General features: G+C 41.6%; 1 protein-coding gene across 1 annotated transcript; it reads left to right on the plus strand.

Annotated features, from left to right (window-relative positions):
* The first annotated feature begins 2,917 nt into the window (after positions 1-2,917).
* On the plus strand, positions 2,918-7,753 carry LOC133109496 (interferon-induced very large GTPase 1-like). Its single transcript, XM_061218818.1, has one exon. It carries the CDS (start codon positions 2,918-2,920, stop codon positions 7,751-7,753), a length of 4,836 nt encoding a protein of 1,611 aa, XP_061074802.1.
* The last annotated feature ends 5,386 nt before the right edge of the window (positions 7,754-13,139 follow it).

Raw genomic sequence — 13,139 nt, forward strand, 5'->3', positions numbered from 1 at the left:
ATTTAACAAAACTGGTATTCACAACCAATACTACCATGCACTATCCATATACTTTATATTGAGTAAAACAAACATTTAGATTCCATAAATGTGGCTGTTAAATGTCAGCATTATACTGTACAGTCGGGCTAAAGGGTGACTTTATCAGCTTGAAGTCTCTTCATTACAGTTGACAGAAATTGAAATGGTTTTGTATTATTCTAGTTGTTGATTTGTTTGCTTATTTGTTTATTGCAGTGGTGAGTGCCCTGAGAGAGAGGGGATCCAGAGAGGAGCACAAATGGAGGTATATTTTAATATAATTGTTATTTTACAATATATGAAATTGCTACTGAAAACTGCTCTGAAACCTGCAAAGTTGCTTTGTTTCACTACCCCAAGATTTAATTCCACCTTTGAAACCCTGAAATAGCAACAGCTTACTTGCCGGTGCTTCTGAGGTGATAAAAAGTGTCATTTCACAAAGTAAATTTCCATGTGATTTTTATTGTATGGTATAATACATTTAATTATTCTGCAGGAAACAAACTCGACAAAAAGTGAGGTTGGAGAAGAAAAGCAGCTGACAGATCTTGGTGAAGTGCTACAGAAAGCAGGTCTTGACTGGAGATACTGGACCAAGGTTTTTAAGGATGAACGGGGTGTTCAGCATTCAGCGCAGCTGCAGTATTTACATGTTCCAGATTACAACGTGCTAAAGAAGCATGTGCGCTATGAATGGGAAAGCAAAGCTCTTAAAAAAATGCTGGGGATTGAGGAGAAACATCTTCATCCAGAAGAAAATCCAGCTTCACAGAATGAGGAAAATCGGATTGAACAAAATAGAAGACGAGAAAATCAGAGAATTAACCGCATTAAACATTATCTTAAAGAGCTAAAAAAGTTTCACCAGCAAGGTGTGGACCAAAATGACACCAAAGTTAAGCTAAAGCTTGATGAAATTCGCTCAGCTCTTGATGTGCCTGAAGGCAGCTGGTTGCCATCAGGTGCACCTTTACAAGATATCATACAACCTTTGTACGAAAGGGTGTGCTCCGTTGAAGAGGGTTTAAACTCACCAGCAGAAATTATTCCTGATGAAGAGGTTCTGAGATCTGCGTCCGGTGGCCTGGCCCTAGAAGGAATGTACAAAACTGGAAACCTGGAGGACCTGCTGCAGAAAAAAAATCAACTGATTGAAGTGCCAGATTCATTCAGGCTTCATGGTCCTCAGCACCCATATTCTTTTGTGAAAAAGGAATTCAATTCCCAGGAATCTCAAACAGAGTTTCAGAAGGCCATAGAAAAGCTGGGTGTAACTTTAGGCATTTCATGGGAAACTAAAATCTTAGGTTTTGAATTTGAGGAAAAAAATGAGTATGAACATTCTGAAGAAAAAACAAAAAAATCTTCTTCTGAACACACATACATTTTAAATACACAATATAACTATGTACCGCTGGCCTCCTGCTTCATTGAGAAAAATGAAATGAAATTGTGCCAATTTGCTTTGAATGGGCTGAAATATATTGAATCACTTTTGCTGAATGTAAATGAGAAGAATAACCCTCAGTTGCTTAAGGAGGTTGGTAGTTTCTTTCAAACTTTTGGTTCACATGTAAATCAAGGTCCTTTTCACTTTGGGGGGATATTCTGGTGGACAGCCTCAGCAGAGGGCTTCAGCAACAGTGAACTGTCAGAAGTGAAGAGTCTGACATCTACTGCTTTGAATGCATATGCTGGAGTTGGGTCCATTCTTGGAGGTTCACCTGGGATGAGTGCTTCTCTCTCTTACTGCAAAGGCTCCTTTGAAGGACAATATAGTGCCAGTCTCCTCAGTACAGTTCAGCTTTCTGTCAGCAAGTCTGGAGGACCACCCACAACCGATAATCCCCTGGAATGGAAAACGGGTCTGGTGACTTCCAACAAAAGTTGGTGTGTGATTGACAGGGGAAATACCCAGGTCCCAGTTTGGGACATCATCCTGTCTTCCCACAGAGAGGAATTTGAGAATGCTTCCAAACTCAGCAATTTCATCAAGGAAGCATATACAGGGATCACGAAACAGGATGCAAAATCTATGTGGGGTCAGAATGTGCTATCAGCAGTGATGGAAGCTCGGAAAATGATCCAGTCAGTGAAGTTGTGGTCTGTATCCGAAGGTCAAAAGTATTTGAGTAAATTACTAGAAATCAAGAGAAAACTCGAAGAAGACACAGAATCCACTAACACATGGGTTCGAGAGTGTCTCTCTTGTCGAGATCTTCAAGACTTTTTAACAGAGATCACTAATCAAAACACTGATATCTGCTTGAGAGTGCTGATGAAGTCTGCAATGGAACAGTCAGATGATGTCCAAGACTTCCCAAATCGATCTAAAATCCAAAAGTGGACAGAACACACTGAGAAGGACTTACCCAAAGTTACAACTGCCTCTGAATTTTCTGACCTGGAGAGAATACTGAAGGATGTCAAAGATAATTTCTGCAATCTACAACATGATTCTGGCATGTCTCCTGAGGAAAAAGCTACTTGCACAATAAGCACTGCCATCAATTCACTGTGTAAGACTCTGAAAACGAAAAGTGAAACAGACATAGAGCTGTTGATTCTTTCCATAGTCAAAGTTTTAGGATACAGGGAGGGTATATTTTGTCCACTACTGGGTGTAGCGGAGATAGATTTTTTACAGAGCACTCTGCATCAGTGCTATGAAGATTACTCTTCTCTCAAGGAGCAGAGTGAAGACAAGGCTGAGGCATACTTGCTCCTGACAGCACTGACTGTGTCCAGAATCAAACAGAGAATCTCCCCAGAAGACAAAGAAAGACGGCTGAAATTCTTTACATCAAAAGTTGGGAAAACCTCACTTGTTTCTAAACTGATTGATGATGCACAGAAACACAAGGACTGGACAAAACTAGAGCGAGAACTCAACATGGTCATCAAGGAGAGGCCATCAAAAGAGCAAGATATACTGCTGAGGAAGATTCAGGCCATAGGTAAGTTCATGAAACCTTTGGAAAGGAAACCTCGTCCTCGCCAACAGGATGACTCAGGCAAAATGAGAATAGAAGAACCCCCTCCTGTAAATGACTGGAAGGTGGATAAATGCAAGGGTTTACTCCAGAGACTGGGACTATGGGAGTCATACCTCAGGAAAATAAAAATGGAAGATGTCCTCCTTATAAGTAACATGTCAAGTACAAAGCAGAACACAGTGGGAAATGGCTTTTATCAACAGTATATTTACAAGCTCATGATGCTGGACTGCAGCGCCAGATATTTGTGTTTGAAAGCAGCTGAATCATCAGGGCCTCAACCACACACTGCTGAAGATGCATGTAGCAGTGATGGTGATAGTGATGGTGATAGTGATAGTGATAGTGATAATGATAATGATAGTGATTCAACTGTCCACCCCATGGATATTCATATGGCAGTTTTTCATTGTTCAGATGATTTTGTGAGGCAGTACCTTTTTTCAAAACTCTCCACATGTCAGTTTGCTTTACCTCTTCTGGTACCAAACCCTTTCACAGGTGAAATAGAGTTCCCTGTGTGGGCACTTCGACAAATCAGAAAGACCTGGCAGAATAAACAGCAGCCTATCTTCAGTGCACAGGTACCTATTGTGTCCTTTGTGAGGCTGGGGAAATCCTCAAACTCTAAATCTCACATACTCAGCAACATCATCAGCCAACGCAAACACCCAGTGTTTTTCAACAGACAATGTAAAGGAAGCGTGAGGCACTGTCTCCTTATGGATGGGGTTGTGGAAATCACTTGGTACTGTCCAGGATCCAATGAGAGTGACATTTTTGACAATTGTGTAGCTTTTGTGAATCTCCATGGCGACGCCAGTGATCACCCCAGACAACTCCGGTTTCTGCAGGAAGTGAGTGCTGCTACTGTTCTGCTTCTGTCAGAGAGCCCCCTGGAGGAGGAAGCAAGTAAAACTTTGAAAGAGCTGGAAAGCTCTCCAACACTAATTACGCTCATCTCTCGTAAAAAAAAGATTTCACAGAAAAGTAGGACAAATATTAAAATTGCAGCAAAGAACAGAAGTGAAGCTGAACTAACTGAAGAAATCATCTCCAGCATCAAACAGTGCCTTTCAACTAAATCAGAGAGGCCTAGCTTAGCAGCTTGTGTGGAGATTGCCAAGAAGAAGCAGATCAGAATTGATGAGGACAATGAACAATGTAAGGAGGGAAAAGAGCAGGCTCAGCATATGATGAGTTTGCTGAAGGGAGAGAAGAGAGAAGGCAGAAAGGAGTTAGAGGAATTGATGAACTTAAAAGGGAGGCATTTGCCTTTGCAAGGTGAACTGTGGGAGAACTGGTGCAGGAAGGACAAGCAGGAATACCGTCTGCAGAGCACCGACGAGAGAAGCAGTGAGATGGTATTGAGTGACATAAGATCTGAGAAACAAGCCATTCGTGTGGAGCAACTGAATAAGGCTTTTCAGCTCAGTGGTTTCATGAGGTCATTTCTGCAGTGTTTGCACCCGTCAGAAGAAAAAAAGTCCCGGTATATGACACAGTGGCTTCAGACATTTCTGGAAGAATACACCACTGGCACACTTGCCAACCTCCAGGAGAAGTACCACTCAATATGGTCAGAAATGAGACTGAACCCAAAAGGCAAGGACAAGGAACTTGAAAAGAAACTTGAAAAGGTGTCTGAGGAGATCATATCAATGTCAGTGGGGCTACAGCATCTTATGAGAGAACTGAGTCAGCTGTATGAGGCAGTTAAGTCTGTAGCTGTGTGTGAAGACTTCACAGATATACAATGGGTTGACACTCTTCCCAGAATTGTAACAGAGATGCTGATGGCAGGATACCCTCTGGAGCTCATGGACGGAGATGTGGCTCACGTGCCTCTTGACTGGATCAGGGCTGTTTTTGACGCAGTTATACACAAACTTGGAGACAAAAGGGTATTTGTCCTCTCTGTCCTGGGTGTTCAGAGTTCTGGCAAGTCCACTCTGCTGAACACCATGTTTGGCCTGCAGTTTCCAGTGAGTGCAGGAAGATGCACCAGAGGTGCATTCATGCAGCTGCTGACCGTTGATGCAGAGATGAGGGAACAGCTGCAGTTTGACTTCATCCTGGTGGTGGACACTGAAGGCCTGCGTTCACCAGAGCTCAGCTCTGAAACCACCCTGGCCCGTGACAACGAGCTGGCCACCTTCATCATTGGTGTGGGAAACATGACTCTCATCAACATCATGGGAGAGAATCCTTGTGAAATGCAGGATATTCTGCAGATCTGTGTTCAGGCTTTCATGAGAATGACGTCTGTCAAAATAAAAACAAGCTGCATATTTGTTCACCAGAATGTTTCAGAGATAACAGCCAATGAAAAAAATAAGGAAGCGAGAAGATGTCTTGAAAAGAGACTTAATGAAACGGCTTGCAATGCAGCAAAAGAGGAAAACCTGAACATTAAAGCGTTTTCTGATATAATTAATTTTGATGTGGACTCACAGGTGTTCTACTTCAAAAATCTCTTGGAGGGAGACCCCCCCATGGCTGCTCCTAACCCCTCCTACAGCCAGAACGTTCAGAAGCTGAAGGAGAAGCTGCTCTCTATTGCTGAATGGCAGCCAGACCGTCGGCTGCCCACACTGTCTGAGGTTAAAGAACGAATCCAAGACTTATGGGATTCTCTGCTGCGAGAGAACTTTGTTTTCAGTTTCAGGAACACCTTGGAAATTGCTGCGTACAGTAAGCTAGAAAAGTCTTATGCGCAATGGTCATGGAGCATCAGAAAGCATGCTCTAGAGAAACAGCAGACTTGGCACAACAAAATAAACAGCAAACGGGTGGGTGTAGTTTACATGTCAGATCTTACAAAGGAATTTGATGAGATCTACAGAAATCTCCATGATGAGATCGAAACATATTTTACATGTGAGGAACACCCAGAGATCCTGGTTAACTGGAAAGGCAATGTTGAAAGAAGATTTGAAACCTTGAAGGATCAGCTCATTGAAGACACAGAGAGGAAGTGCAAGGATTTGCTCAATATCAGAAAGTGCAGATCGGAACTAGAGGGGAAGAAGATTGGCTATGAGCGAGAATTGCTCAAGATGAGTAGATGTATAGCCTCAAAACTACAGGACAAAAAACTGAGCAGTGATCAAATGAGGACACAATTTGATGAACTGTGGACCGAATGGTTGGCAAAAATAGCCAGAGAGACACCTCCAGAAAAACAGCTGAACATCCAGGCTGTTGTGGAAGGCATCCTGTGCAACCAATTCAAACAGGAAAAAGACATTGTGAAAAGAATTTACAAGCAAATTATACATTTTCAGTTCAAGGCTAATAAATATGTGTCGCTTAGCACGGAAGACCAGTGTTTTGAGTGGTTTGGGTTCAAAAATGCAAACATTGAGAAAGAAGGTCAACATCTTACAGAACAAATTACTGCGGAGGTTGCAAAGTACATTGAAAAGACATCGAAGGAAAATGTGGACTTCAATGAAATATTTATTCATGAAATACTAGAGAGCATATCGCAAACTTTGGGCAAATATGAAAAAAGAAAGAGCCACATAAAACTCTTAAAGGAGTATAAAGTTGATATCTCGATTTACACATGCACAAACGCAGTCAAAAAGTTCAGAAAAATGCACACAGATTTCAGGAAGAGGAATGACCTGCTGGCCTGCCTCGGGGAGAAAAAGGAGCATTATTTCCAGTATTTCAAAGACTCCTGTGACGGAGCGACTGCTGTCACGATTTTTGCCAACTTCCTGTGCAAACACCTGAAACTAGCAATAAAACAAGCAATGTACAGCAAAGTCAGCCTTCAGATTGTGGACAGAATGAAAAATAACTACCCAGCTTTCAATGGATGCCGAGCTAACCTGGAGGACCACATACTGAAAGAGCTTGCCGAGAAGGAGAAATTTGACCTGTATATGGAGTACCTTGAGCGTCCCAAGGAACACTTTGAAAAGTTCATCAGGGGAAGGGTGGAGGAGTACTGTAGAGACCACAGTTTAAGATCAGAGCTCCTCAATAGGAACTTGAAGATTTTGGTTGACAAGACTTTGACCGAAAGTTCCATCGTGGCTTCAGAACTGATAGAGAAAGATGGCACTATCTCAATGTGGCTTGACAAATTCTGCTCTAATCTTGGGGATGTTTTCTCCATCTCAAGAGAGAGTTTCAGAAACATTGAATGCGAGGGCACTGGAAACCTTCCGTTCCTCCTGGACATGATGGACAAATCACTTTCAGGCATGCAGCAAAAGGTAAAGGAAGAAATAAAAACCTCAAGCCTTGACTTTAACATGTTTGAGAATAGACCAGATGACATTCTAATTGATCAGCTCAGCGGGTGCTGGGAGCAGTGTCCCTTCTGTAAAGCCATCTGTACAAGCACCATTGCTGGCCATGACACTGACCACAGCGTGAGATTCCACCGCTCAAAAGCTCTTGGAGGCTGGCACCGTTCTTTCACAAATGACTTTTCAATTGACTTTTGCACCACATCAGTCAGTAGTGACGCATGTTTCCTCAATAGTAAATGTGAATCCACTCCTTATAAAGAGTACAGAAAAGCAGGCCCCCCTTATGACAATTGGTCAATCAAGCAAGATCCTTGTGAAAAACTCTACTGGAAGTGGTTTGTGTGTGTCTTCAGGAATAAGCTGCAGGAGAATTTTGATTGCAAGTTTGAGGGCACAGGTAAAATTCCAGATGACTGGGAAAAAATCAGTAAGTTTGCTGTGCTGAAAGAACTGGACGTCTGAATATGAATCTAAGTTCAGACCAGCAAGGATTCAGCCCATTGAAGGATACAAATTTTTTAGATATATTTTTTTAGGCCTTTTTCAGCTTTATTGGACAGTATATAGTATAGAGAGACAGGAAGAATGGGAGCGAGAGAGAGGGGAAGACATGCGACAAATGTCAGACGGTCGGATTCGAACCGCCGACGTCGCGGCTCGCAATGAGCATGCGGTCAGTGCTCTACAGGCTGCGCCACCGAGACACCATAACCCAACATTAATGCCACGTTGTACCAGTTATCAATCCATTCATCCATTATCTAACTTGCTTATTCCTGGACCACAACTGAAAGTTTCTTACTATTGCATACATTACTTGAGTAGACTGCTGGAGTTGTGTTGATGATATGCCAGGGTTTTGCTGAGCGTGGACGTGCCCAAAACTATTACTAAATGTACTGCAGACTGTCCATGCTAAATCCAACATGCCCCAGGTATTTGAGCATTAATCACGGACTAAACAAGAAAACGTTTCATGTCTGTAATATTCATTTTGTATTCTGAAATCTTAATCATATTAAGTTTAATGGTTTGTTTAAATTATCCTGAAAAAATTCTGATATGATTAAATACTAAAGAGGAAACCTGTTTTACTTTTTTTCTGATCAGTTTTCTCTGTAGATGATGCACATGTTGGGTGGGATGGCGCTGTGTCATAACTTTGAACGGGAAAGTAATTTGATCAGCTTTACCCAGCTATGACTCTCATTCAGGCCCTCAGTTCATAATCCTTCTTTTTTACTCATGTAGACCAAGTCAGTCTGGGATGCTTCTCAGCAGATTTCCTTTCTGTTCGTAAAATTGACGATGGCTCATTGTTAATTGTATACTTCTGAATAATAATTATGATTTGTTTTGTGATACATTAATCCTTTCAGTTTCAGTGGCTCCACCCAAATGGCAAGTCTTTGACTTTGGTTGACAAAATTTAGTAAGGTTGACCATTTTACTCTTTACTTTATTCAGGCCCTATCAAGCTTCTCCGTGGAAATAATTTGTTAGATAACAAGGAACAATATGAGCTATAATTTGTATTAAGAGAATCAACATTTAATGAATGAAATCCATACAAAGATACAATATTCTAAATATAAATTGCTCATGGAGCTATTGTGTACAATAAAAATGTTTATATCAATTAATTGGACTAATGGTAAACTACTTTTCAGTTAGTCTTTTCTCTTCTGATTCTGAAGAATCTCCTCCAATTACAGAAACATCTGACTCTTGATGATTCTTGATCATCTAAGACGCTGTTATCTACAAAACTTCCCTCTAAATCTTCAGCTGTAAAGCCTTCAAAATCTTCAAACTTTGTCGCTGTCACTATCAAATAAATGTGCCATAAGTCACTTCTTTTCATTTGCGGAATACGAAAGAATCTTTTATGACAGTGTTGAAGTTTGATCAAAATGCCCTTATTGAAAATCAGGAATGATGAAGTTTGATTTAAATACTTTCAGAATCATGTGCAAAAATACCCTTTCCTAAATGTTACTATATATCTCTATACTATATTTCAAATGCTGTTTAGTACTACAATGATAAGCCATACTGTTTGAAGAATTATTATTAATCATGTTAAAATGAATAAGTCTTGAGCAATTAGAACTGTGTGTCTGTTAAAACACATTGAGCTGCAAAGTATGGTTTGAATTTGATGTCAAAACAAACTTTAAGGCTTCGTCTATTGATTAGAATACAATAGGGGCTCAAAACAATAGTATAGCAGTCATTTTGATTGAAAAGGTGAAAGGTCGAGAGAGCCATATGACACTCTTAGCATTTTATGGTATTTACGCTTGAGTCTCATATGGCCCTCTTGGGACTGAAAGGGCTAATGTTGGACAAACATTGTGATGGGGAAATATTGCAGTCATTTAGCTGTGATAATTAAACATTCCGCTTGGTCGTTCTGGTTGTTCCGAGTCTGGGAAAGAGTGTAGGCAACCCTGGCACCTGAGTGCCAGCAATGGTCCTGATTTTGCGCCATCAAAGCCTATAGCTACATAATTTGATTCCTCTTTAATTCATTAATTCATTAATCAGATTCCAGCACACATTCATGCAGGTGTGCTGGAGGCAATCAGTGTTTATCCCTTCTGAATATTTAAAATCTTGTGATCAACATCAAATGGAAGAAGAACAGGAAACGTCACTGGCACTCCAGGACCAGGGTTGCCAACCCCCGCGGATTACATCTTGTCGGAATATGGTGGAAATATAATTCTCTAATATTTCATGTCACTTGCATGTTTATTTTGCTTGCTATTTTATTTTGTATCTCTGTGGTTGATGGATGCTGTATATTGAATGGTATCTGCGTCATCATTTAAGGGTTTCTGAATGCTGAAGGAATAACATTACATTACATTGCATTAATGGCATTCGGCAGACGCTCTTATCCAGAGTGATGTCGTGAGCCACGGACCCCTTGCCGAGCTCAGACCTCACGTTCTCACGAGCAGTACCCCACAAGGAGGTGTCTCGGGGACGAACTCAAGTACTCCGAACGTTCTGGACCCCTGGTAAGTTCTACTGAACTTCCAGCCCAGTCTCGAAGTGAAGGGTGTGATGCAAATCTGGTATTCGATGTCCTGTATTCAATGTATTCCTCTAAATAATCTTTATCACATATGATTATAGTAAGATATACTTTATTATAATCAATCAAAAGAATAGAGTTATACAGATTACAGTGTACATATCATCTTTTGCAGTTTGCTGATCACATGCAAGTTACATATACCCCTTTAGCTCTTTCTAATTTACCTTTCCACCATGATGTTTAAAAGTCAAGGTACACCCCTCAAATATCCATCATCCTCTTTGGCCTTTACCTTATCTTATGGCTCCCCCTTCATGGAGATAAAAGCTACTGAACTTCCATTAATACAATGGGTACGAACACCCCTAAAGTCTACTACTTATTTATATCGTATATAGTATCTTACTAAAAAATAAAAGACATAAAAATGAAAGGAAACTTATAACGTTGAGCTTCTATGTACTACTTTTCCTACTTTTATAAGTAATATAGGTTATAATTACCACCCATGCCCTAAATATAGTCATCTTGTTTTCTGCGGGATTTGATCCCTCCTCCTTGCTGTTGATGAGGTCTTTGAACAGCTGCATTGGTTTGGGAATCTGGGGCAGGATCAGGACCCAGACTTTCGAAAGACGTGACTTTCGACCTTCGTACTTCTCCTGCCTGTTGTATGGGATGTGCGCTGGTATGTCTTCGAACATGTCGGGGGTTTTTGCAGTGCAGCCGCAGCATATGCCTCTCCTCACTGACACTGAGGTTAGGGGGGGAGGCTTCAGGTTCTTGCGTGGGTCCAGCAGGAAGGTGTTCTGTAGCGTGGAGGAACCCCGCATCCCGTCTGTTGGCCTCCAGGTGTAGTTCACGGCTCCAAGCATGTCGTAAAAGCCCTTTAACTCTTTCACCAGCTTTTCTGTATGATGAGGGATGCGCATGAACACCTCTTCGACATCAGTCCCACTGCCACAACTTTTGGGCTGAGTCCGCACCGCGTACGTCACTCCTCTCTCCATATCCATATCCTGGAGTGGCGCGCAGAAGTCTCTCCTTGACTTCCTCCAAACTTTGATCTCATACACGCCCTCCACCATCTCAACACACTCTTCAGGTGCCCCTCTCCGCGGCGCCTTAAGGGATCTACAAAGGACATCCAGCCAATAGCTGAGTGTAAATCATCCCCCAACTTCTTCTACAGTCAGTCCTTTGAATCTATCCGATAAATGATTTGTGCTATAATCAGGAAGGCCCTTGAAGCCTCTTAATATTCTTTCGGTATTGACATCCCTTCCATTTTCCTTATCTCTCCTACATTTTTCCATCTCCTCATATTCTTTGATCTCCCAATTATCTTCATTGTTTTTCTCATCCTGTTGCTTTAACCAGGCCTTGTGCTCCTCCCCTGTAGGAGCAAGCCCACACGTGTCAACCAAGTATGTTATCACATCTATCGTCTCCTTGAATGCCAAACTCCCTGGGTCACCAATTTCCCGTTCAGCTTGTTCAGCATCTTCCATGGTCATGCTAGAACACATTCTACGCATGGCCTCAGTCAGGCCTTTAGCCTTGCTCTCTAAAACCCTGAATCTAAGTCCTCTGACTTCAGACTCCTCAGTATCCATATACGGTTGTACATTTATCTTGTACCATATACTTCTCCTCTTACGGGAGCTTTTACTCCTACCCCATTGGCGTGTGCGAGGGGTTAACAATGCATTCCTGCCTAACCCATCTTCTGTCAATCTCTCATCAGGCGGGCCTAGGGCCGGGTCCTCGACAGTGACGTACAACAAAGTGCATACCCAAAACCAGGGAACCCAAAACCAAGTGCGCTGAAAGACCCTAGAGGGAAGTACAATTTCAACTGCTACCTGTACAACAAAGATAAGTACCAGGGCCTATTTCAATTTTTTTTATAATGAATAATTTTTAAATAAACAAACAAACAAACAAACAACAAAGCAAAAGTGACCAAATTTAACTATCCTAACACTGCCTACCTAGCCAACTAAAAACACAGATACACAAAGTAAATCACAGAAAGACAACAATTAAGGTTCACAGGGAGGTAGGGAGGGACGGGGAGAGGTGCTGCTTGAAGAGGTGCGTCTTCAGTTTGCGCTTGAAGGTGGGGAGAGATTCTACAGTTCTGACCTCAGCGGGGAGTTCATTGACTGAGAATCACCTCCAATAAAGATATGCTCAGTTTACAAAATAGAAGGGCTTCCATTTAACAATCAGTTTGAAAATGTTTGTATGGAAATATGTAAAGTAACAAATAGACATTAAAATATTTGAATCCACTGTTGTGGGTGAAGTATAGCAGATTCAGTTGTGTCTGTTGGATAATATAAGCATAAGCATTTCAGGGCCCCATAACCACGCCAGGGCCCCCTTAAGCATGCCAGAGCCACATAACCATTTCAGGGCCCCATAACCACACCAGGGCCCTCTTAAGCACGCCAGGGCCCCATAATACAGCCGATACAGACCCGTCCCCTATTAACCAACCACTTGGCATCATCTATTTAGCAATTTTTCTATTTTATCACTCTGAATAGTAGGTTTTTTTATTATTGATATAGAAAAATATTTACAACTCAATCTTATTACATTCAGATACATGAATATTCATAGTTGTGAAAACAGTTACACTCAGTTAGGAACACCTGTACACCTACTTATTCATGCGATTATCCAATCAGCCAATATTTTGGCAGCAGTGCAATGCATAAAATCATGCAGATGCATAGGGTCAGAATTTGGCGCCAACAGCATGAGTCCATGGACCCAACCTGCCTTGTG

The sequence above is a fragment of the Conger conger genome, chromosome 14, assembly GCF_963514075.1.
Source record: "Conger conger chromosome 14, fConCon1.1, whole genome shotgun sequence".
Taxonomy (NCBI): Eukaryota; Metazoa; Chordata; class Actinopteri; order Anguilliformes; family Congridae; genus Conger; species Conger conger.

Bases quoted from the DNA above. Each gene is read 5' to 3' on its own strand.
- LOC133109496 (XM_061218818.1), top strand. From the start codon at position 2,918: ATGGTCATCAAGGAGAGGCCATCAAAAGAGCAAGATATACTGCTGAGG.